At 49.0% G+C, this 22,416-nt stretch overlaps 2 protein-coding genes across 5 annotated transcripts in view; both read right to left on the bottom strand.

Annotated features, from left to right (window-relative positions):
• The window catches only part of EMID1 (EMI domain containing 1), a 28,330-nt gene extending 20,310 nt beyond the window's left edge, over positions 1-8,020 (bottom strand). For 2 of the 4 annotated variants that reach the window (XM_087913137.1, XM_087913141.1), the window contains exon 1: positions 7,609-8,020. In XM_087913137.1, coding sequence (XP_087769263.1) covers positions 7,609-7,754 — 146 coding nt within the window. In that variant the 5' untranslated portion in view covers positions 7,755-8,020. The remainder of the gene's footprint in view (positions 1-7,608) is intronic. The other 2 variants (XM_026722197.2, XM_087913140.1) reach the window with 1 other exon arrangement.
• A 703-nt stretch (positions 8,021-8,723) lies between these two features.
• On the bottom strand, positions 8,724-22,324 carry SF3A1 (splicing factor 3a subunit 1). The gene is made up of 17 exons (XM_026722216.2): positions 22,156-22,324; positions 21,345-21,457; positions 20,328-20,532; positions 18,956-19,213; positions 18,765-18,839; positions 18,076-18,226; positions 17,176-17,369; positions 16,847-16,964; positions 16,486-16,671; positions 15,893-16,014; positions 14,438-14,680; positions 13,919-14,129; positions 12,764-12,793; positions 12,018-12,172; positions 10,984-11,085; positions 9,835-9,906; positions 8,724-9,266 (listed from the first exon to the last, which is right to left on the bottom strand). The coding sequence occupies exons 1-17, from the start codon at positions 22,216-22,218 to the stop codon at positions 9,165-9,167; spliced, it is 2,400 nt and encodes a 799-aa protein (XP_026578001.1). The 5' UTR covers positions 22,219-22,324; the 3' UTR covers positions 8,724-9,164.
• Between the last annotated feature and the right edge of the window lie 92 nt (positions 22,325-22,416).

Below are 22,416 nucleotides of genomic sequence, written 5' to 3'. Positions count from 1 at the left end.
AAGGACCAAGAATCAAAGCACAGAGAATAATTACAAGCCCCATTTAACTCATTTTTTGGTTGACTTCACTCAAATGGAGTTTGTCTTTGAGCGTGACCTATGTAATTTTTATGCATCCATACAGCGTGCTGACTTGCAACCTTTCGCCCCTGAAAAGGATGGCACATTCTATGTGATAAGGATGTGCCAGTGATGAACTGCTGTATGGGAAAGAGGATGATGGTTAGATAAGCCTGGCCTTTAGCCAACTTCTCCTACAAGTTTGCAAATTAATACGTGGATTTCAGGCGCCAGCTAATTCAGCTAGAATTTCCTAAACTGACCCGATTCCAATGATTAAACAACGCCACCTTACTCAACAAACCAGAATTAAACAAACCATGCATTGGTGCAATGTGGAAAGCTGCTCAACTTATCCAGGCATCTCCAAAGCCAGAAGACACAGACCAACACTTTGGCTCACGGGGCTAAAAGTTTCATTTGGTGCATGGAAAATTCTGCATTTACAAACACAACTTTCCAGGTTCTTGTACCCAGTTTAATTCGGCTCCGGCTTTTGTTTTGTAAAATCTGGCTATAACTTAAGATCACAATGTGCCAAAGATGAAGTTAAGCAGAGGCTTTGAAGAACAAAATCTAACTTTAATTGATTAATATGGATAGGGTAAGATCTATCCTCACATGCACACAAGATAGATATGAGAGGAAGGCTATAAAGGATATAGAGAAAGTAGAGTCTTCCTACACCTTTAAGACCCTTAGAAGTCGAGTAACTGCATTGCAAAACTCTCTAACTTAGATTTACATCTTTCCTGCAAAAAGGCAATGTTTACCTTTCATTATCTCTTCTCCTATTGTCCTACTAATCGATTACAATTGACCACCTAAGGAGGCTACTAACAGCATACTTCAAAGGTGTGGATCCGGATGGAAGTTGCTACATTCCCAAAGAGGTACGTTTCCTTCCCAGGGGGTGATGTTGGGGTGAAACATATCAACCCAGGAAAACAGATGGATTCAGATTGATTTAGACGGGACAATCACGTGTCTTCATAGGAGAGGGAGGGAACTGACTGCAGGCATAATTGTTTTACAACAAGTGAAAGGTTAAGGAAACCTTTTCTACAACAGCAAGGTAAGAAATGCCTATAGAGTGATAAATGCTTCACAGAAATACTTCTACACGTACAAGAAAACACATGCCTTACAGCAAGATAGCAAATGCCTATAGAGTAACTCTCTGCTTAATGCTATGATATATCTCACGACATTTCTTTAACTACATTTCTTCAGTTCTTTATTACTACCCCCATCCGTTTATTTCTTTGCTTTCCAAGAAGGAGAATCCAGGGCAGGATCTTCGGGATCTCCCTGGGAGAACCAGATCATCCAGACCGTGGTGGCTTAACTCAAACAAAAGCTATCTTTCTCCACACACACACACACACAATGCAGCCCGGCCGTTCGCCCCAGCTGAGGAAGGCTGCTGGGGAGCCGGGTGAAGGCGTTCATTGTTGGCGTGGAACCACACGGGCTCTTGGCCATTTGGCCAACAAAGAGGAGATCGGGTGCCGGGTGCCCGTCACACAGGAGGTGGGAGGAAGGAGGACTTGGGAAAGGGTGCCAAAAGGGCCCAGCTGCAAACCCCTCTGAAAAGGCAGGAGGGAAGGGGGAATTCCCTCCCCCCCACTTCCCCAGTGGCTGCCAAGTGATCTGGAGAGGCTGAAATTTTCCACCCCAGAGTCATCTATCGCAGAAGGGGAGGCTGGAGGAAGGAAAGGAAACTCCTCCACCACCCGCCATTCCACATGGGGGGTGGGGTTGTTCGTGACCCCCACCCGCCCCCGTGCCTCTCCTCTCTCCACCTCTCCATCATCTCTCCAGCCCTTCAAGCTTGCACAAATCGGCCGTCCCCTCTTGCAACCTTTTAGAAGCGACAATTTTAGAGATTGCACTTTTGCCCTCTTGTGCTTTTATCGAAATGCGAGGTGAACATGTCATACGATTGGCCTCTTTCTTCTTCTTTTCCTCTCCTCTTTGCTTCTCCTCTCCTTCTCTCTTTCTCTGTCTCTTTCTCTTGTTCTTCTTCCTCCTCCTCCTTCTCTCCTCCTTCTCCTCCTCCTCCTCTTTCCTGTTCCTTCTCCTCCTCTCCACAAACCCCATTCCCTTCTAGCACTGATGATGTTACCTAGTTGGGTCATGAGACGTCTGCAAGAAAACAGGCAAACTCAGAGAGCACCAAGCAACCAACAGTCCTCTTTCTCCTCCTTCTCCTTCTCTTCTCCTTCTCCTCCTTCCTTCTCCTCTCCTCAAACCCCAGTCTCTTCTAGCACTGATGATGTTACCTAGTTGGGTCATGAGATGTCTAGAAGAAAACAGGCAAACTCAGAGAGCACCAAGGACTTTACAGTCCTCCTCCTCCTCCTCCTCCTCCTCCTCCTCCTCCTCCTCCTCTTTCCCTTTCCTCCTCCTCCTCCTCTCCGCAAACCCCACGCCCTTCTAGGTGATGTTACCTAGTTTGGTAACCAAACGTCTGCAAGAAAATATCCAAGCTCAGAGAGCACCCAGGAGCCCTCACGTCCACCCTGAGCCATAAATATTCTCCTTTACGAGCCTTCCTATTTATCAAAGAAACTCCCAGCCCGTCGGGGGAAGAGCACATCCGCTGCTAATCATTCCCTTATTTGGAGTTAATTTTCCTTTTTGGGGCCCATTGATTCAGACCTGGGGAGGGAGGGGGGAAGAGGGGGGGGGAAAGCATTCAGCGAGGGAACTGCCGAATCCCTGGACAGCAAGCATTAAGTTCCAACTTCCTACAGGGGCTGACAGAAACCCATCAATAAACATTAGGAGGAAGACAGGGCTCATTCAATTGCCTGGCACCAAAACGGGAGGCGGAGAAGTTTCCAGAAGGATTTCGTCTGGTCTCTTGCCAGGGAACTAACTTTGCACCTCCGGGAAGGAAGATGGCTGGTGGGAGGCAAAGAAGGACAAGGGGGAATCCCTGGCCGAGAGCCCCAAGCAGCCCTTAATAATCGCCCACGTTCCCCGAGCCACGTCCACACCTCGCACTGTCGAATTGTGGTGGTCCAAGGGCCCCGAAGGTGCTTTGGGGACGATCACCCCCCTGGGTGACAGAGGTTATCCCTGCTGACTTTTACCGATACAATTTGGGATGAACGCCCTTGGAACGGGGTGGGAGCAGGAATGGATTTCCAGAGGAGAAAAATGGTAGACCGACAGGAACCGTTTGCACCCCTCAGGTGACCCTGGGGACACAGAGAAACCTCTCCAAGTGGCTTCAAGGACCCTCTAAAAGGATGCAAATGACCAGCTGCAGGGAGAGGGAGAGGGAGGGGGAAGAGAGAGGGAGGGGAGGGAGGAAGAGACAGTGACAGAGAGAGGGGGAGGTTGGAAGAGAGGGGAGAGAAGAAGGGAGGAAGAGATAGAGACAAGAGAGGGAGGGAGGGAGGAAGAGAGAGAGGAGAGAGGGAGAGAGGAGAGAGTGGGAGGGAGGAAGAGAGAGAGGGATGGGGAGGAAGGAAGAGATAGAGATGGAGGGAGGGAGGGAGAAAGAGAGAGATGAGAGAGGAAGAGGAAGGGAGGAAGAGAGAGGGATGGGGAGGAAGGAAGAGATAGAGACGGAGGGAGGGAGGGAGGGAGAAAGAGAGAGAGGGATGGGGAAGAAGGAAGAGATAGAGACAAGAGAGGGAGGGAGGGAGGGAGAGAGAGAGAGAGAGAGGGAGGGAGGAAGAGAGAGGGATGGGGGAGGAAGAGACAGTGACAGAGAGAGGGGGAAGTTGAAGAGAGAGGAGAGAGAAGAAGGAAGGAAGAGATAGAGACAAGAGAGGGAGGGAGGAAGAGAGAGGAGAGGGGGGAGGAAGGAAGAGATAGAGACAAGGGAGGGAGGGAGGAAGAGAGAGAGAGAGAGGGAGAGAGGAGAGAGTGAGAGGGAGGAAGAGAGAGAGGGATGGGAAGGAAGACAGAGTTTTTTTCAATGCTGTTAACACAGCAGGAGAATTTCCTGAGTGGCAATTAACATGCACAATGTAAACAAACACATTAAGGAAAACCAGTGAGAAGATAAACAGGAAAATTAGTAGACAGAAGAACCAGATGCTGCCATGCAGAACGTGCATTTCGAATGAGCCCAGAGCTCCCTTAAAAACCCACAAAGAATTTTTTTAAAAAAATCATTTTGGGCACTGCCCGGGAGGGAATCGAGTCAGCAGCAGGCGCCTCTTCCCAGTGAGAAGACTTCAATTATATTACAGTTTAATTAGATCCACGATAAATAAAAACCAAAAGCAACGGGAACGGCCACAAACTCCTCACCAAACTCTGAACACTCCTTGTCCTCTGGATTTCCTCTTGCATTCACACAATCATCTCCATCTGAGCTAATAAAATTTGCTGTTCGCTTAGCATGCTATTACGGCTCGAAGAAATAAACCCCGTCATAGTTTAATACTACCTGGGAATGTTCTGCTTCCCAAGCCTTTTGGGGAATCTCTTACCGATTTTTGCAAGCCAACATGTCGGGAATGTTGGCTTGCAACGTCCTTTGCCAGCCTGCTGCAGCCCCCTTTGCCAGTCCTGTGGGAGAGCAACAGATCGCCTTGGCTGCTAGGCCCCACGTATCACAAAAGGCTCTTTATGCGCCTCTTTCCCCTGTAATTCAGATTCTTCTGAAGGCCTGTGGGTGGCCGGTCGGTCGGTCGGTCGGCCGGACAATCCCCTGGCCAGAGGACTTGGCTGGGAACAGGAGGTTAAAAGGTCTCTGCTTTGGAAGTGACCACAATTGCTGCTGGAATGCTGGGCTCAGCATCTGGAGGGATTGGAGGCCTGCCCGCAGCTGGATGGAGGCGTGCCAGCGGCTCAGAGGAGCGGAAGGCACAATTCTCTACTCTCTCACCTACTCCCCTCCTCCAGCTGCAAGACCACCTTAGGGGTCCCCTCATCCCAACCCGCCCACCCAACTAGGCGTCTGGGAGTAGGCAATACGGGTGCCACCCTCGGAGTTGAAGACTCTAGAAAACGTACAGAGAAGAGCAACCAGGATGATGAGGGGATTGGAGACTAAAACATGCGATGAACGGTTGCAGGAACCGGGACTGGCTAGTCTAGGGAAGAGAAGGACCAGGGGAGACAGGAGAGCAGCCTTCCAATATTTGAGGGGCTGCCCCAGAGAGGAGGAGGAGGCAGCCAAGGTATTTTCCAAAGCACCTGAAGGCCAGACAAGGAATAATGGATGGAAACTGATCAAGGAGAGATTCAACCTGGAAATAAGGAGAAACTTTCTGACAGGGAGAACCATCAACCCATGGAACAGAAGTTGCCTTTGGAAGTTGTGGGAACTTCATCCCTGGAGGCTTTCAAGAAGAGACTGGACTGCCATCTGTCAGAAGTGGTGTAGGGTCTCCTGCTTGGGTGGGGTGGGGGGTTGGACTAGATGACCTACAAGGTCCCTTCCCAACTCCGTTATTCTATATTCAATGGGACAGCTTGCCTTCGGAAGTTGTGGGAGAGTCCTCCCTGGAGGCTTTCAATAAGAGAACTGGACTGCCATTTGTCAAAAACAGTGTAGGGTCTCCTGCTTGGGCAGAGGGTTGGACTAGATGACCTACAAGGTCCCTTCCAACTCTTGATTATCTGTTATCTGATGCCCACAGAAGTTGGGGGCACTTGGGGACTCGGCCGTGCCCCTCTGGTCCAGGCTGCTGATAGTCCACTCCAGAGGAAGCCCAGCGGTCCAGTCTGGCGTCTCCATGACCCCCTCTTCCGGTCTCGGGTCTATAATTAAAGGCACCCTCCTTCCGTCATTCATCCGGAGGAAACGCGGCAACTTCCTCTTCCTCCCTGTTGTTATCCAGGTTCTGATATATTTTTTTTCCCCTTCTTCTCCGTTTTCACATGTGGAGCCATGAGAGCGGGAAGGATCCTGACCCCAGCCAAATACAGAGGCCAAAACTGGCTTGCTGTCGCAACTGATGTTGTCAGCAATGCCCTTGGATGATTTTAACTCTGTTGTAGCGGGAAAAGCGGCGGCGGGGGGAAATCCAGAGTTCCACCAGCAAAACAGCTTCTCTGAGCCTTGATGAAGCAGAAGGACTGGGGTTGGCTGGCTGGCATGAAAAACTCAAGGGGGCTACCGTGGAACCCCCAAACCGGGACTCATAGAGGCCGTCTTGGGACGGGCTTTCGTTGTGGTCCGTCGGCAGCCTGCGAAGACGGCAGCAGAGTCGGACAATGGGGAGGAACGTGGGCCGGTCTGGAGTCTGGGGTGGATTTGGACGAGGGTCCCGCGTCCGATGCAGAGATGGGGCCAGGGCCGCCTGGGAGTGGGGTGCTGGGAGCAGCAAGGCAGAGGAACAAGGGGAGCCTGTTTCCAGTACGCGCATGCACAGAGCTGCCAGAAGGCGACAGCAGTTAAGACAAAAGGGGCGACTCGGGAGTAAGGCTGGGAGGTGATTTGACCCCAAGATGCCAGGAACACAGATATGCCAGGACGATTTGCTCCCAACCACTTGCTGTGCGCAGCTTCCTCTTTTATACACTGTATTTCCAAGCTGCAGCTAATGAAGGGAATCGGGGCCCGTTCCTCCCCCGTAAGCCAGGCAACCCATGTTGCTCTCTTCTCCGTTCTCTCTTACGTGCCCTAGGAGGAAGAGGGGGGATGGGCCTGGGTCTTCCTCTGAGTTCCCTTTCCCTTGTTCTACCTCTTCCCTGCTCTGCCCAGCCGGACTTTGCCCTTCCCACTTTCTTCCAAAGCCAAGTTTCTGGAGCCACTCTCCCACTCCCTGCTGTTCAGCTTCCAGCTCCAAGTGAGACTCTGACCGGGGCATGGCACATACAAAGCATCCTGAACCTAAGGAACTCCCTGCAACTAGATCTTGCTTTAAAAAAAAAACAAGGCTGCAAATTCCTAGAGCTCTATGCTACAGCTGGGTTCAGGCACAGCATGATATACAGTATATGCCATAATGATGGTTTCTTGATTTGTTTAGGTTGTAATGCAGATTCCCCAGCCCAGGCAGATAAAGGCTTCTTCCATAAACTGAGATGCAAGATTCTGGGCAATCCAAGCTTTGCTTCCCCGCTCCAAAAAAAAAAACCAGCGTTGCATTCACACACAACACCCATCCAGAGTGAATTGAATGCCCATTCATCACACGCCCGTTTCTTTTTTGGTTTTGCCCGCTCCCGCAGGGCTGCATTCCCGCAAACACGCTGGCCTGGCCCGTGTCGGCTCGCTCGGGGTCCGACGGGTGGTGAGAACGGGCATCTGGGCAAGGCAGCCTCGCTGTACGAACGCAGCTGCGAAGAAATCACGGCCCAAGTCCTGTCCTGTCGGTCGTTAAAAGCGGAGCCTCCCCTCTTCAGGAGCATCATAGCAGGCGGTTGGACTAGAAGACCTCCAAAGGTCCCTTCTGTTAACCTGGGGCTCCTGCAGCGCGGGGAAGGCGAGAGGCAGGCCGGCCGGCCGTGCTAGCCCGCGGCTTCGCTCGGCCCGGACCTCCTCGGTTCCAGGGTCCGGTCTTGAACGCGGGGTGAGGGGCGCCGGGTCGGGGGAGGGAGGGAGGGAAGGGGCAAAGGCTCGCCTCTTACCTGCGGGAGGCGAATTGCTGCCCCGCGCGGGTCCAGGTGCCGCTGCTCGGCCGGGGGAGCAGGAGTAGCAGGCAGCAAAGCCTCGGCCAAAGAGGGGCGCGCAGAACCGGGCACGGAGAGCTTCTTCGACCCGCCGCCGCCTCCATGGCTGCCCGCCGTCGCTTTTGCCCGGGATCTCCCCGCGGCGGTCCCGACGTTGGTGGAGAGGACGAGAAGGAAATTGGCGGGGAGGGGAGGAGGAGGAGGAGGAAGAGGAGGGAGGAAGAGGAGGAAGGCGGAGGGGGCGATCCACTCTCCGCGTCCGGAGCTGCTCGGCCTTAATCCGGGTTTCCCCCCCCGCCGCAGGAGGGGCGCGTGCTGACGAGCAACCCGAAAGGCGGAGGGTCGCCCACCAGCGACGCGGCGCTCCTCCCACCCCCCGCCCTGGTGGGGGGCGCTCGGTTCGGCTCAGGTCGCTCGCCCTGCCCGAACTCCTCCCGCTTGCAAAGGCGGCTCCCCGCGCAACTCGGGAGGCGCCCCTCCTGCGGGGAAGGGTCCGGCCTTGGAGGCGCGCGGGCCTCCCCCTCATTCCTCCCCCACCCCCGCCCCTCCCCGCCTCGCGCAGCTTCCCTGCTCTCTGCGCCTCTTTGCCGGTTCTCTCTCGCCTGGTCGGATCCTTGAAGGCGGCAGCCTGCGTCCCCTGGGGCTGAGCCTTGGGGCAGCAGAGGGGGTCTCCTGCGGCGCCCCCCTCCTCTCCCCGCTGCCTGTTTGGGGTTCAGTCCCATGGGAGGGGGGGGGAAAGTCTGGCTGGGCAGAACCGGGAGCACACGGGCCGGTCCCGGGATTGCGGTCGGCTGGAAACCCGGGCAAACAAAGCGCAGGAGCTCGGCCCCCTCTTCTCGGGGTACGTGGTCATCCCAGGAGGGTGGATGACTACTCCAGGTGCCCCAGTGAGCGCCTTCTTTTTTAGGGACCTAGCTGGGACTAGGTCTCGATACTCCTTTTTTCTTCTTTCCTGGAAAATATTCTGAGCAGGGATGCACAAATAGTGTGCATGTATTGGCATACCATCACTCATGCGAGACAAAGAACAGCCGCGTATGTATCATCGATCGAGATCTGACAAGGGTTCGAGTGGGAAATCAACAAGAAGTCTTTATTAATCTGCTCGTCCAGAGAAAATTAAACGAACTGCTTCACCCAACAGGTAAAAAGACTCTGAACCAAAGCAGATCCACCCAACTAATCTTAAGACACATGAAAGCCAGACCCTAAATGGGTTTGGCCACTAGGGGAAAAAGACCCCCGGTGAGGAATTAAACCAAGCACTTTGCTGGAACACAAACTCACTACAAAACACATCACAAGCTACTGAGAGTAACAGGGGATTAGGCCAAATCTTCACGATGACAGTATGGGTACGCTCAATTTCCTCTAGACGCTGGATTACCAAAATAAAAAAATAGAATAAATGCACGGGGCCAAGAAAACAGCCCCGACGGAGACACAACAGCCCGGTTGCAACTCAGACGGTGAAGTCAAAGCACCTGGCTGCGCATCATGCCGGAGCGGGTTGCTCACTTCTTCCTGCCCCCTCTCTCTTTGAGGGCCAGGTGGATGACCGATCCGCTGGTCATGTTGTAGTAAGCCAAGGAGTTGGAATCTTTGATGAAGATGCCCTGAAAGACACAAGACCCCATTTCAGGATTATTATTACCCTTTTACGGTCAGGAGTACAACATGTATACAGTGAGATTGGCTGAGCCTCCCTTTGCGCACACGCGCACGCACCCAACACAACTCACAGCGAGGACAGAAGCCCCTAACCCAGTCCCAATCTTATTACACTATGCGACCTTATTGCACAACGCACAAACAGATCTTCACACCTCTGCAACGAACCAATTGTTTCCTGCAAAAGCGCCCTCCCCTTTTGGTCTTTTATTCCCCCGGGGAGGGGCCGTTCACCGTCCACCTGTGGCTTTACTCCCAAGGCTGTTCCCTTCGTCGGGCGGCTCTGCGCATACGCACACTGGGAACAGGCTCCAGCTGTTCTTCTGCCTCACTGATGTCTGACTCCGAAGGCAGTTAATAACTGCCAGACGGCGCTGGCCCCATTTCTGCCTCTGACGTAGAGCCCTCGCCCAAGCCTTCCTCAGCCTCCGGGACTGGCCCGTGTTCCTCCCCAACGTCCTCACTGTCCAACTCTGCCGCTGCTGGTGGGCCACAACAGGCCAGGTGACTCACCTCGTACTGGAGCTTCTGTTTCCCAGCAGGCATTCCCGTGGCCTCGTGAATCTTCACCTTGATTACAGAAACCTGCCAAAGAAAAGAGACGCTCTTTAGAAGAACGTGGTACAAGCATCAGGAAAGAGTCAAAAAAAAAAAAAGCCCCCAGGATTTTGCCACAATGGGCAGTTAAGAAACACCCCGATGAACCTGACTGTGTTTTAAACACAAAAGAACTCCTTGACTTACAACCATTCATTTCATGGCCATTTGAAGCTACATTGGTTTGGGGCTTCTCCGGGACTCAGATCGAGTTGGTTAAGCTGGGCCCAGAAATAACTGGGTTTGGTAAGAAACCCATCACTGTCTGGGTCACGGTGTTTTTGTGCTATTTACTTTATTGTCATTGCATCTCATACCACAAAATTGAATACCTTCTTCAGTGTATAATTTATGACTATGAAAACCTCTCTCACATTCTACACAATGAATTTAACCCCCCCCAAGATTGCATTAGTGTTGCACTATGCAGTGGAATTCAACAAGAGTTGCTGCCCTGGGATAGAAGCTGTTTTTCAGCCTATTTGTCCTTGTTTTTATTATTGTCCTGTACCGGCTACAAGATGGTAATAGTTCCCCACCCCCCCCAAAAAGGGGGTGCTCAGGATGAGATGGACGTTTGGGGATGTTTTGAACTTTCTTAAGGCAGTGGGAGCTCTAAAGCAGAGGTGGTCTTCAGCAAGTTCTGACCAGTTCTGGAGAACCGGTAGCGGAAATTTTGAGTAGTTCGGAGAACCGGCAAATACCGCCTCTGACCGGAGATTTTACAGTATCCTTCCCCTGCCACGCCCCACCAAGCCGCGCCCACAGAACCGGTACTAAAAAAAATTGAACCTCACCATTGCTGTAAAGCTGTTCCCAAGAGGGGAGAGGGCAACCCAGGATCTTCTGGGCAATGACGTTAACCCTCTGGAGCGCCGTCCCAGCTGCCACGGTACAATTTGGCAAACCATACAGAGGTTTGCAAGAGTATGGACTACGATTCCCAGAACCCCTCCATGGCAGGGCGCCCTCCACTTATGGCCACAATGGAGCCCAACACTTCCGACATCGTAACTTTGAACGGCCACTAAAGGGGCTCTTTTTCCACCTGGCTGATCTACGCACCTGGTCGGAGAGTGGAAGGGTGAACACTAGGACTTGGCCGCTCAGCTTCCATTCCGTTTTGTCCTGCATGTTGGGGACTTGGACTTTGACAGTGACTGGACCCTGGAGGAGTCGAGAGGAGAGGAGAAGAGAGGAGAATCAAGAAAAAAAAAATCATTGAAATTGAGTTTTAAATGTAACAACAGCCCTTTCTGGACTGTTTTTAAGAAAGTCTCGTTCCAGCTGCCTCCCCTCTGTAAGTGTTCCATTGATGGCTGTCATGACTTATAACCAAATTTGTGGGCTCTATTGCAGTCATAAGTCGAGGACTAACTGAATAGAACTGAAGGTGGCTAGACTGACACACAGGGAGAGGGGAAATTAGTGAAAACAAAATACTTTCTCTTGGTGGGAGGTTTCTTTACAATAAGGAATATATGGTACAAATGGCTGAATAAAAAGGAAGTAAAGGTACCTTGTGTAAATGATTAAAGAAATATCAAGGAAAAATAGGAATAAGGATAAATGTATATATAGCTATGTACGTATGTAAAGTAATATACTGTATTATAATGTAATAATAACATAAGGATTTATGAAATAACATGTACTTGTAGCAAATGACTTTAACTGACACTAATAGAAATGTACACTGTTATGAAAACGCTGCAAAATGTGAGAACATGTTTCTCTTTTTAAAAAAATTTTTTTTTTCTTGAAACTTTGAACAAACAAATTTAAAAATTTAAAAACCAAAAAACCAAAATACTTTCTGTTGGGAACCAAGGACATTTTTGCAGGTGCTCAGGAGGAGGGGACTGGAGTCACTTAGCAACTGGACAGTATCCTGATTGGACCGTGTGACTGATTGTTTTGAGAAAGTGATTTTTTAAAAAACATTTAATTAGGAGGAAAACTCTGCCAATATGGTACATCCAATAAACTCATTCTTACGGAATGCACTTTTGGTTTCCAAGCTACCGTGCTGCTCTTCCCTCCCTTTCTGTTGGCAACTTGTAAAAGACCAGAGAAATATTCTATGAGTTGACACGCACCTTGTTCCTGCGTAAAAACTCTTCCTCTGGCATCAGGCTGTCTTCAGACTTGAGTTTCTTGGAGGCTGGCTCATCATCCATGGGAGGCGGAGGATGAACTTGAGGCACGGAGGACGGAGCAGAGACCGAAGACACGGGTGGAGCTGGGACAAAGGCTGATATAACAGAAACACTGATTGGATAAGGACATGGCAAGTGATATTTGGAAGGCGGTGAGGGTGGGGGGGGGGGGGAGAGGGCCGTACAACTTCCTCAAGCAGCGGGTGCCAAACACGGCATTAAAAAAACGTTATTTCCACGGCAGAGTCAGATTTATCAGCCGGGATCTTCCTCTGCCCCGACTAAAGGGCCTCTTACAAACAGCAGTCATATAAAGATGTTGAGGTTCTTGTTAACCGCTGCAGACTTTCCTGCTTGTTACCTTGACAAGCCAACCTTAACAGATGCAAAACTGTTACAGCGATGCAATGCAGCTCGGGGGGAGGAATTATTATTATTTTTTAAGGCCACTACGATGCATTCCTCCGTCGTACGCGGCCCCTGGCTCCCTCACAAGGTGGAGCTCCAGCACCCATGTTAGCATGCAACCACACCACCTTAGAAGAGCAGCAACAATCACAGGCCGAGGAATCTACAGGATCAGAAGTACTGACAGACAGACTGACAAGAAGTGAATGCATGCAGATCAGAGATGAACGTGGAAGGTTAGCAATTAGCTGAGATCAGAGGGACGTTTAAGAAGTTACCTGGACTGCCGACCGGTCCCTGTCTGTACCCTATATTGAAACAATTAAATATCATTAGTCAACAGCTTAGCTCAACTGCAGTCTATGATCATCAGTGTTTGTTTGTTTTTTCATGTTTCAACCTGAAATGAAAATCCCAGTCCGTTAATTTAACCTGCACAAGGATGCAGCCAAACAGCATATAAGCATTGATTGCATTTTAATGATTACGGTAGGTAGTGTGCTTTCTTCCACAGCAGTGGAAAACGCCCAGTCCTGCCTCACCACCACCCCCCAAAAAAGGAATAAGAAAGAAAATTAGGATGATGGACTGGATGAGGAGGACAAGGTGTGCTAATTTTTGCAAAACAAGGTCCACTGAGATCAAGGTTGGCAAATTCGATCTTGGTCCTTCATCTCTTTCTACACTTTTTTATAGAGTTCTTTGGATGAAAAAAAACAACGTATAAAATGACTGTTGCTTGGATACAGTTCTTTATAAAAACAACCCGAAGTTGCCCAGAAAGCAATTTAGGGAGAAAGGAAACATTCGCTACAGCATCGCATCCAAAGGAAGAGAAGGTGACCAAGCAATATCTGAATATCAAGAGTGAAGTAATTCGGTTTTGTTTTCAATTACCGTTTGCCAACAGTAACCACAACTGGCTTAGGTTTGTGCGTCTGTACCATTTTAAGCCGCCATGCTCTTTATGTACCCTATCAAGCCACAACGTGGTTTGAGTCTGGCTTACGTTTAATATTTTGCTTGAAAGTAGCCAGTAGGCCAGGGGTCCCCAAACTTGGCCGCTTTAAGACTGGTGGACTTAAAACTCCCAGAATTCTCCAGCCAGCATAGCTGGGAGTTGAAAGTTACCAAGTTTGGAGACCTCTGCAGTAAGAGAATGTTGGCCTCCTCCGAATTAAGAACGTTTCCTTTCAGCTCGTAACGGTTTTCTTTTTTCTTTTTTTTTGGCAGCAATAAAATCTTCAGGTGGAATTTTCTAACAGAATGGTCTTTTTGGAATGCAAGCGTGCTTTCTTTAAAAAGCGACACCTTGCGACGTTTAATTGATGAGGGCACTGCGGGAGGTGTGAACGTTGGGAAGGAGGTCCTTGGATCCTAAGGACCTTCCGCGTTTCCTACAACGATGGCGACGAAGAGGTGCGCGGACTGACCTGTGGGTACGATCATGGGAGGAGGCCGTGGGGCCATGATAGGCGGAGCTGAGGGCGGCATCGGCACGACATTAATCCGGGGGGCGTGGATGATTGGGGGCATCGGAGCGGCGATGACGGAACCTGGGGGCAAACGGACCACGGAAGTCATCGGAGGGCGAGGCATGACCGGAACGGCACTGACGACGGTGGTGCGGACTGGAGGGGGCATCTGGAAGTCAAACCAGAGTCAAAGGGGAGCAGCGGGAAAGGGACCAGGCCACCAGGGTTATTTCTAATTTCAACTTTGGGGCAGAGGCTGGGTCGCCTTGGATGAGCCCACCCGTACACAGTGCAGGCCTGAATCTTGGTTACACGACCGGGGTCGTAAAGTGTGAAGACAGGCCACAGCAAGTCACTTTTGTCAGTGACGATGTCACTTCAGCCGCCAAATGAACTGTTGTAAGCCCAGGACCCCCTGTATCTACAGCGGGAGGGGAAGGCGAAAGGAGGGAAGGTTCGCAGGGAACGGGGGCTTACCGCGGGAGGGCGGGGCACGGAGGCAATGGGCGGGGCGCCGCTTGGGATGTTGGGGGCCGAGGACAGAGGTGGAGGCTGGGGCATCTCGTTGGGCTTGCTTGGCCCGATTTTCTCCTTGGTGTCGTCTTCGGGCACCAGCCCTTTGGCCTTGTGGATCGCCTCAATCTGCTCTTGCAGGGTTATGTTGGCCTGAGCTGCCTGCTGCGTCCGGGCCATGCTGCCCGAGTGGCCGTCCCAAGTCACCTGAAACGCCACCATGGAACAAGGGTCAAGCTCAGTCCCTCCGATTTCAGTATATATGTTCTGTATCTAATTACCCTAAGAGTAAATCCTTCCATTCCCCACCATCCAGTCAGAGCCGAAGAACAGAATAGAATAGAATAGAATATGGAACAGAATATGGAATAGAATATTGTAATGAAGGAATAAAATAGATTAGGAACGCGGAAGAGGAAAAGGAAGAATAGAATAGAACCTTTATTGAGAATAGAATAGAGAAGGAAGGAATATAGAATAGAATGTGGAATGAAAAATAGAATAGAATATGGAATAGAATAGAATATTGGAATGAAGGAATAGAATAGGAATGGAGAAGGGGAGAAGGAAGGAGAATACAATAGAATGGAGAAGGAAGGAGTACAGAATAGTGGAATATAGAATAGAATAGAATAGAATAGAATAGAATAGAATAGAATAGAATAGAATAGAATAGAATAGAATAGAATTAGGAATAGAATTAGGAATAGGAATAAGAATAGGAATGGAGAAGGGGAGAAGGAAGGAGAATAGGTTAGGATAGGATAGGATAGAATAGAATAGAATAGAATAGAATAGAATAGAATAGAATAGAATAGAATAGAATAGAATAGAATAGAATAGAATAGAATTCTTTATTGGCCAAGTGTGATTGGACACACAAGGAATTTGTCTTTGGTACCTATGTTCTCAGTGTACATAAGAAAAAAAGTAAAATACATTCAAGAATCGTAAGATACAACACTTAGTGATAGTCATAGGTTACTAATAAGCAATCCAAACATACTAGGGAAACAATTAAAACAGTATACATTGCAAAGATACAAGCAACACGGTTATAGTCGTAAGTGGGAAGAGGTGGGTACTAGGAAGGATGAGAAGAATAGTAATACAGTCTTACTAAACAGTTTGACAGTATTGCTGGAGTTGGTTGTTTAGCAGAGTGATGGCGTTTAGGAAAAAACTGTTGTTGTGTGTCGTTGTTCTGGTGCGCAGTGCCCTATAATGTCGTTTTGGGGATAGGAGTTTCTCATCCAAGAAGGTTCTTGGATGAGAAGCAAAACGTCTTTGAAGAAATACCAGAAAAGTCCAGTTGCCTCTTGAAAAAAAGCAAGCACCTTTGGGACTCGGGTTGCAATCTAACAGCAGGCCAGGTGTGGAAGGGAAGCCCTCCTCTTGGCTGCCCTGACAGGGACATACCTTTTCTTCAGGCTTCTGGATCTCCTCCTCACCGATTTTCTTGCCGATAGCCGTTTCTTCCACACCAAAGATATCCGTACGGCGCTCAGCCAGCTGCTTCAAGCTGCTTTCAATATCCAGGCCTAAATGGACACGAAGAAGAAGAGGTTTCCGTTTTTAAGACGGGACAGAATTCAAAAGATCCTCGGGTGTTCCTCAACTCCCAGAAAGGATTTACTTATGTAGAGATCCGTAAGGCCACCTAGCTGAAAAAACATTGTAACACTGATTTAAAATATAATTATAGAAATGACACAACAGCACGCATCAAGGGCTATTGCTCTAAGGACCGGCTGTCGCTCTTTTTTTTTTCTTCAGCATTGTAGTAACTCAACAGCTGCTAAACAGTCGTAAGTTGAAGACTACCTGTAGAAGGTTCTTCCTTTTTAAAAGCTCAACGTAACCCAGGTGCTAAGTTTGCTAGAAACTAATTTACAAAAGCTCTGAACTGCTGAAGAGTTAATTTCCTTCGCCCGATATTCGTCGTGAATCGAACCCAAACTATTTAAATTGAGCACCTGACGGGCTAGCAAGGCGTGGCTGCCTGGACTCACCTGGGGCATACACTTCGTCATCTGTCTGCTTCTCTCGAAGAGAACGATCTCTTTGCTCCAACCAGCGGGGATCTAGAAGGCCGATCCGCATATGTTCCTGCATTTTGCTGGCGGGGATTTTCTCCCCGGTGATGGGGGACACCAGATACTCGTCCGGAGCTGGGGTTGGGGGCAGAGGCTTGGATGCTGGAGGGAGCAGGAAAAAAAAGACACAGGTTTGTTTTCCGGCTGTTGGAGATCAGCGTGTGCAAAATAAACCTCCGGGTAGGTTGGTGTCCCCTGGGGAATTCTGGGAGTTGAAGTCCATTAGTGGTGGCCAAGTTTAAGAGACACGGACAACAAGCCCTGGATTTCCTCTTACCTTTCGGATCATAGTCTTTCCGGACGATGACTTGATCTGGAGTAGGGGGCAGCGGTGGGGGCATTGGTGTTTCTGGAGGTGGGGGCACCTTCTGGCTGTCATCTTCGTCATCAGAACCCTTTAAGAGTTGTGTTTTTTTAAAAAGAGGGGGAGGAGGAAGAGGAGGGTGAGATGGCTGTAATTGATCTCCAATTGCTTCCAAGCCCTGAGGATCACTCAATCTGATCATACCCCCCCCCAAATGTGAGATTTGGAGGAACCCGCCAAGCTGCACCCCCCGATTGTGTGTGTGCGTGGGGTGTGTGTGTGTGTCGGTTTTCTTCACTCACTTCGTCCATGTCCTGCACTTGGGTGTCCTGGTCCAGCTGGGAGGGAGCCTCGTCCGCCTTCTCTTGCTTGTCATCCTCATCGTCCGATTCCACCTCCATCTCCACCTCCTCGCTCTCCCCAAACTTCTCGTAGCGCTCCTGGATCAGGATGCGAGCCCCTAGTTCCTCAGGAGTTGTCGGAGGAGGAAAATTTCCTTCAAGAGAAAGGAGGGAGGGAGGGAGGGGAAAAATTCTTGCTAATTGTAACCAAGTGGAACACAGGGAGACGTCCGGCCTGCTTTTGAATTGTCATTCAAACCGGGATTTAAAAGTAAACCTTCTTCGCAAGTTAATCAACTTGCTTGACTGCTGTGAATCAACTAGGACAGGGATGGTAAACCTTTTTGTCGTGTGTCGAAAGTGCGCGCCAGCACCTAAAATGCAACGCGCCCCCATGCATGTGCACCCCCCCCGCCCTTACCTGCACTGCGCAGATGATTTTTGGCCCATCTGAGGCCATTTTCGCCCTCCCGGGGGCTCGAGGGAAGCCTCTGCAGCCATTGGAGGCCGAAAAACAGGCCCGTTTTGGCACTTCTAGTATTTCCGGAAGGCCTGTTTTTCGGCCTCCAATGGCTGCAGAGGCTTCCCTCGAGCTTCCAGGAGGGTGAAAAAGGCCTCAAACAGGCTGAAAATCAGCTGGGAGGTGCGCATGTGCAATGCAGGTAAGTCTGACTGGGGCTCACGTGACCGCACAAATGGCTCTACGCGCCACCTGTGGCACACGTACCACAGGTTTGCCGTCAGGGAACTATGATCTTGTTAACCAAATTTATTTTACGATGCCCTTCCCCGTTCAAAAGCTGGTTGGGATTGAAGGGGGAAAAAAAAGAGGGCGCTTTTAAAATCCACGAGGGAATGAACCTTGTTCCGAGGGCTGGAAATCCACCGTTTCCACCACCACAAAATCGTGCCAGTCGATCTGGGCATAAGCCACTCGCTCGCGCTCCTTCTCCTCCTCTTCCTTCTTCCGCTCACGCTCCTGGAATTTGGCCCACTCGACTCTGTAGCACGCCTGTCGATGGCAACCACCAAGGGAAAGGAAGAGTCCTTAGGAGGCCACAGAAAAACCAACTTTCTTTTACAGGATCTGGGAAAGTTCCCCTGCTCGTTAAATTTGGGGAGACTTTTGGAAGAGATCGAATTATATTTCTAAGTCAGCATGAGGCAGCCGGAGCGTTTTTGCCACCCGCCCCCAAACCCTCTCTGGATCAAAATGATTGAAAATTTAAAAAGTGTTTCAATTTGCCGGCATTTTGAGACAAGAAATAATGGAAACAGCAGGGCAGATTTTAAATAGGCATAATAAGCCTTCGGTAAAAAGAAAGAAACTCCAAGTGTCCCAAAGAACTATCAGAAAATGAAACAAAAACCCCATTTTGTACCAAAATCCAGATTTACTTCCCAACAAAAACCAAAGTGAATGTTGCACCCAACTAGCAAAACAGTACCCAGCCTGATTGAAATTGGATTAAAGTCCTTATCTGGGATAAGATTTTAAGGATCTAAATATTGGAAGCAAATTAAACCCCCAGAAAACATTCCTTAGTTACCTGATCTAAGACTTCTTTGGGATTTTCAGCTTCCTTCTTCAATTTTATAATGAGGCCCTTTGGTGGGATCAAGATCTGTAAGAATGCATCAGATTTAACATTTCTCATGAAATCAATTCTATTCCTACAGTACCTTTTTTTTTTTTTTTTACACGAAAACCTTTGCAAAACCTCCTCTTGAGCCTCTTCACCTTGGTGTACTGTTCCACCAGTTTGGTGAAGTAGTTGAAGAGGCTGTGCTGAGGCCGCAGGAAGTCGAACTGATAGTTCCTCTGTTCCTTCTGCATCAGCTGAGTCAGGAACTGCCGGCCGTTGCGAGCCACGAACTGGGCCGTCAATTTCACCACATCCAGGTCAAAAGCCGAGATTGATGGAGGGTCCGCAATGAACTCAAATTCTGGTGGAGGCTCCTTCGGAACCACGGTTTCCTGAATCACCTGGGCCTGGACCTGCAGAGGAGAGACACAGAACTCCTGATTCTCTCTCCACTCCACCGATTTTATTTAATTAGTAGCTGGGTACCTGTGCTTCGCTACGAAACTATGTGGTCGGGCTTAGTTTTTGAGGAGGAAAATAAGGGGGGGAAATTCTGCCTCTGCCTACCAGCATCCATCGGTATTTATCTGGCTAGCGTCCTGTCAGTGTGTGAAAGTTGAGGGCTGTTTGGAAACTGAAACATGGAAACTGAAGCAGTATTTGCTGTGCAAGCAAGGAGACAGCAAGGAGCCTGGGCGTGGCTTAGATTAACTGTTCTGTACTAAAGCTGTTTGGTGCTGTGAAACTGAAAGTGAAACTCCTCTCCTCTACTTGTGTTTTGCCTTTGGAAGAGATTTCTTTTCAGGTGGGGAGGGGGAGTAGAACTTCTTAGCGTCAGAGCATGTTAATAATATAGGAAATACTAAATGCTCTGATGGTCATTTCGAAAAATCCTTTCTTAGTGAGTCCCTAGAAGCCAAAAGGAATATAGGTGCCAAATTTCAAGTTTTGTAGACTTTACGGTTCTGGAGATTTTGTGATGATGCGTTGAGTGGTTTTTCACTTTTATAGATAGATAGATAGATAGATAGATAGATAGATAGATTGCATTTCTACACTGTAGAAGCGACACAGTGGTTTTCAAGCGATGCAATAAAACATTCAAAACCGATGACGGTGGGGTTAACGATAAAGTTAAAACTTGCGAAGTAAAAGTGGAATTCAAAGCCCAAAAGGCTAAAAAGGTGACAAGGCAGTAATCTCAAGCCATCGGCCATCCCTAAAACCGTATCCTACTCTTAGGGCTCCGACCTAAGATGGCCAAGATCCCCACCAGTTGGAATTTCTTCACCGACAGGATATGCAGCACGTCCTCTCTGCAGGATGCTGAGAAACTTGCTGGACGAAGGGCATTCATCCATTTATTTTTTTTAGCAATACCTTCCCAGGAGATGAGAAAGTCAAGAGAAGCTATCAGCTTTTTTTTTTTTTTTAATATCTGGGCTTATTATGCGTCGAATCACAAAGGAGCTGCACAGAGAGATGAGGAAGCCCAGAGAGGAGCTATTTATTTTTATTTTGTTTTACCTTTTGGGGGAGCTGCTGCTGGGCGCTCTGCTGGGCCTGCATAACCTTCGGAATGGCCGCGGAGGGCTCCTGCGCCTTTCCTTCCTTGAACTCGTTGACCTTGTGGCGGTAGTAGGCATGATAAGGGTCATTGGGGTTCAGGAAGTTGAATTTGGGATTGTTTATTTCGTTCTGGCGGATCCGAGCTTCAAACTCCGGGCCGTTTCTGGGAAATCGTAGAGGAGACGTCAGAACCAAAGCGAAGAACAGACACCCAGATATAGATTCACAGAGTTGGAAGGGACCTTGTAGGTCATCTAGTCCAATCCCCCTGCCCTGCCTAAGCAGAAGACCCTACACCATTTCTGACAAACGGCAGCCCAATCTCTTCTTGAAACCTCCTTTGGGGTCCAGCCCCCTCTGGGTTCCTGGGAGGTCGGCCAGATGCCGCCGCCCACGGTGACCAAACCCCACCATCTCTCTCAAAGCAAGACATGTCAAATTCAAAATATTGCAAGCACAAAGTCACCGCTGAACTATTCTGAGCCTGAAAGGACCCACGTTTGCTGCTTATTTGGCATCCAAGATGTTTCCAGACACTTCCAGAATAGTCAGAATAGCATCAGGATGTTTCCTGTTGTCTATTCAGACATTCTTACCACAAGGGAGGGCAGCCCGAGTTCAAAATCAGAAATTATTTCAGGCATCACAATCAAAAGAGCAACTTGTACCACCAGGGAGTTCCTGACACGTGAAATCTGGATGGCCTCCATCTCTCTGGTGTTTCGTAGGTCCCTGAAGACTTGGCTCTTCCAAGTCTTGGGCAAGCGTAGGCTTGCTTTGCATTGGTTCCTATCTGATTCTTGTCATCGTTTACTTATTGTTATTCTTCCTTTGTTTTTATCCTGAGCTACCCAGGACTGTTGGGAGTTGGGCAACGTACAAACCTAATCAATAATAATAAGCCCAGTTCAATCGAACAGAGGCTGCCCAAAGTCTGCTTGCAAACGGAATTTATTTCGTCGGAGGCCTTCTCACCTAGCCACAAAGCTGGCTGTCTTGTCCACAATATTCCTAACCTCCGGTGGCGGATATATAATTCCCACAACTGGTTTGGCAGGCGTGGTTTCTTCCTTTGGTTCATCTTCTGGCTGCATGGAGAGATGAGAAAGCATAATTTAGACTTTCAGAATCAGAAAGAGCTGTTCCGCAACAATTTTGTACGTCCAGATCAAATGTTGATTTGCTGAACCAGGGGAGTTAAAAAACATTAAAAAATATTTTTGATTTAAAATTTAACAATGATCTTTGATTTGAAATTTTTAAAATATTTTTGATTTGAAATTTTAAAACTTTTGATTTGAAATTGTAAAATATTTTTGATTTAAAATTGTAATATATTTTTGATTTGAAATTTTCAAAATATTTTCGATTTGAAATTTTAAAATATTTTCAATTTGAAATTTAAAAATTTTCAATTATTTTTTTTTAATATTTTTGATGGTTTGAAAATTTAAAATATTTTCAATTTAAAATTTAAGAATAGTTTTGATGATTTGAAATTTTAAAATATTTGTGATTTAATCTTTTTTTCCAGATATCCTGGTTAGGTTTCCTGCCCTTTATTAACCTGCTACGCACCCCTCGTCCCTTGGCTCGATTTCCTAGCCAAACTGGCTGGGGACCATGGGATTTGCAGCACCTGCCTTCACCTTTCCCCACTACAATTCCCAGCACACCCCGCGCCTCTCGCTAAGCACACTGGGAAAAAGCCTCTCGCGCACCTCCGCCTCTGAGAAGGCCCCAGGCGCGGGTGTCCCCATTCCCGAAGGCGAAAGCCGCGAAGTACCTGCTTGGGCTCCGGAGGAGCTGGCTGGGCGGGCGCCATCGCCTGCACCGGTCCGGCCGGCATGGCGCTGCTTCTCTTCGGCGGGACCGAAGCTCCGCGAAAAACGGGACTGTTAAACCTCGACACTAAAATGGCATCCACAAGCCAGAATGCGCGCGCACAAGGGAGCCGCCCCGCTTTTTCGAAGTGGGCGGAGCCTAGGGAGAAACGGCACCTGCGCACACTTTCTGGACACGTCGAGCATCATAGAGGTGCTATATG

The sequence above is a fragment of the Pseudonaja textilis genome, chromosome 15 (assembly GCF_049901715.1).
Source record: "Pseudonaja textilis isolate UNSWEBS1 chromosome 15, rPseTex1.2, whole genome shotgun sequence".
NCBI classification, from domain to species: Eukaryota; Metazoa; Chordata; class Lepidosauria; order Squamata; family Elapidae; genus Pseudonaja; species Pseudonaja textilis.
Note: the sequence above shows the minus strand (reverse complement) of the source record. Positions and strands in the feature narration are given on the sequence as shown.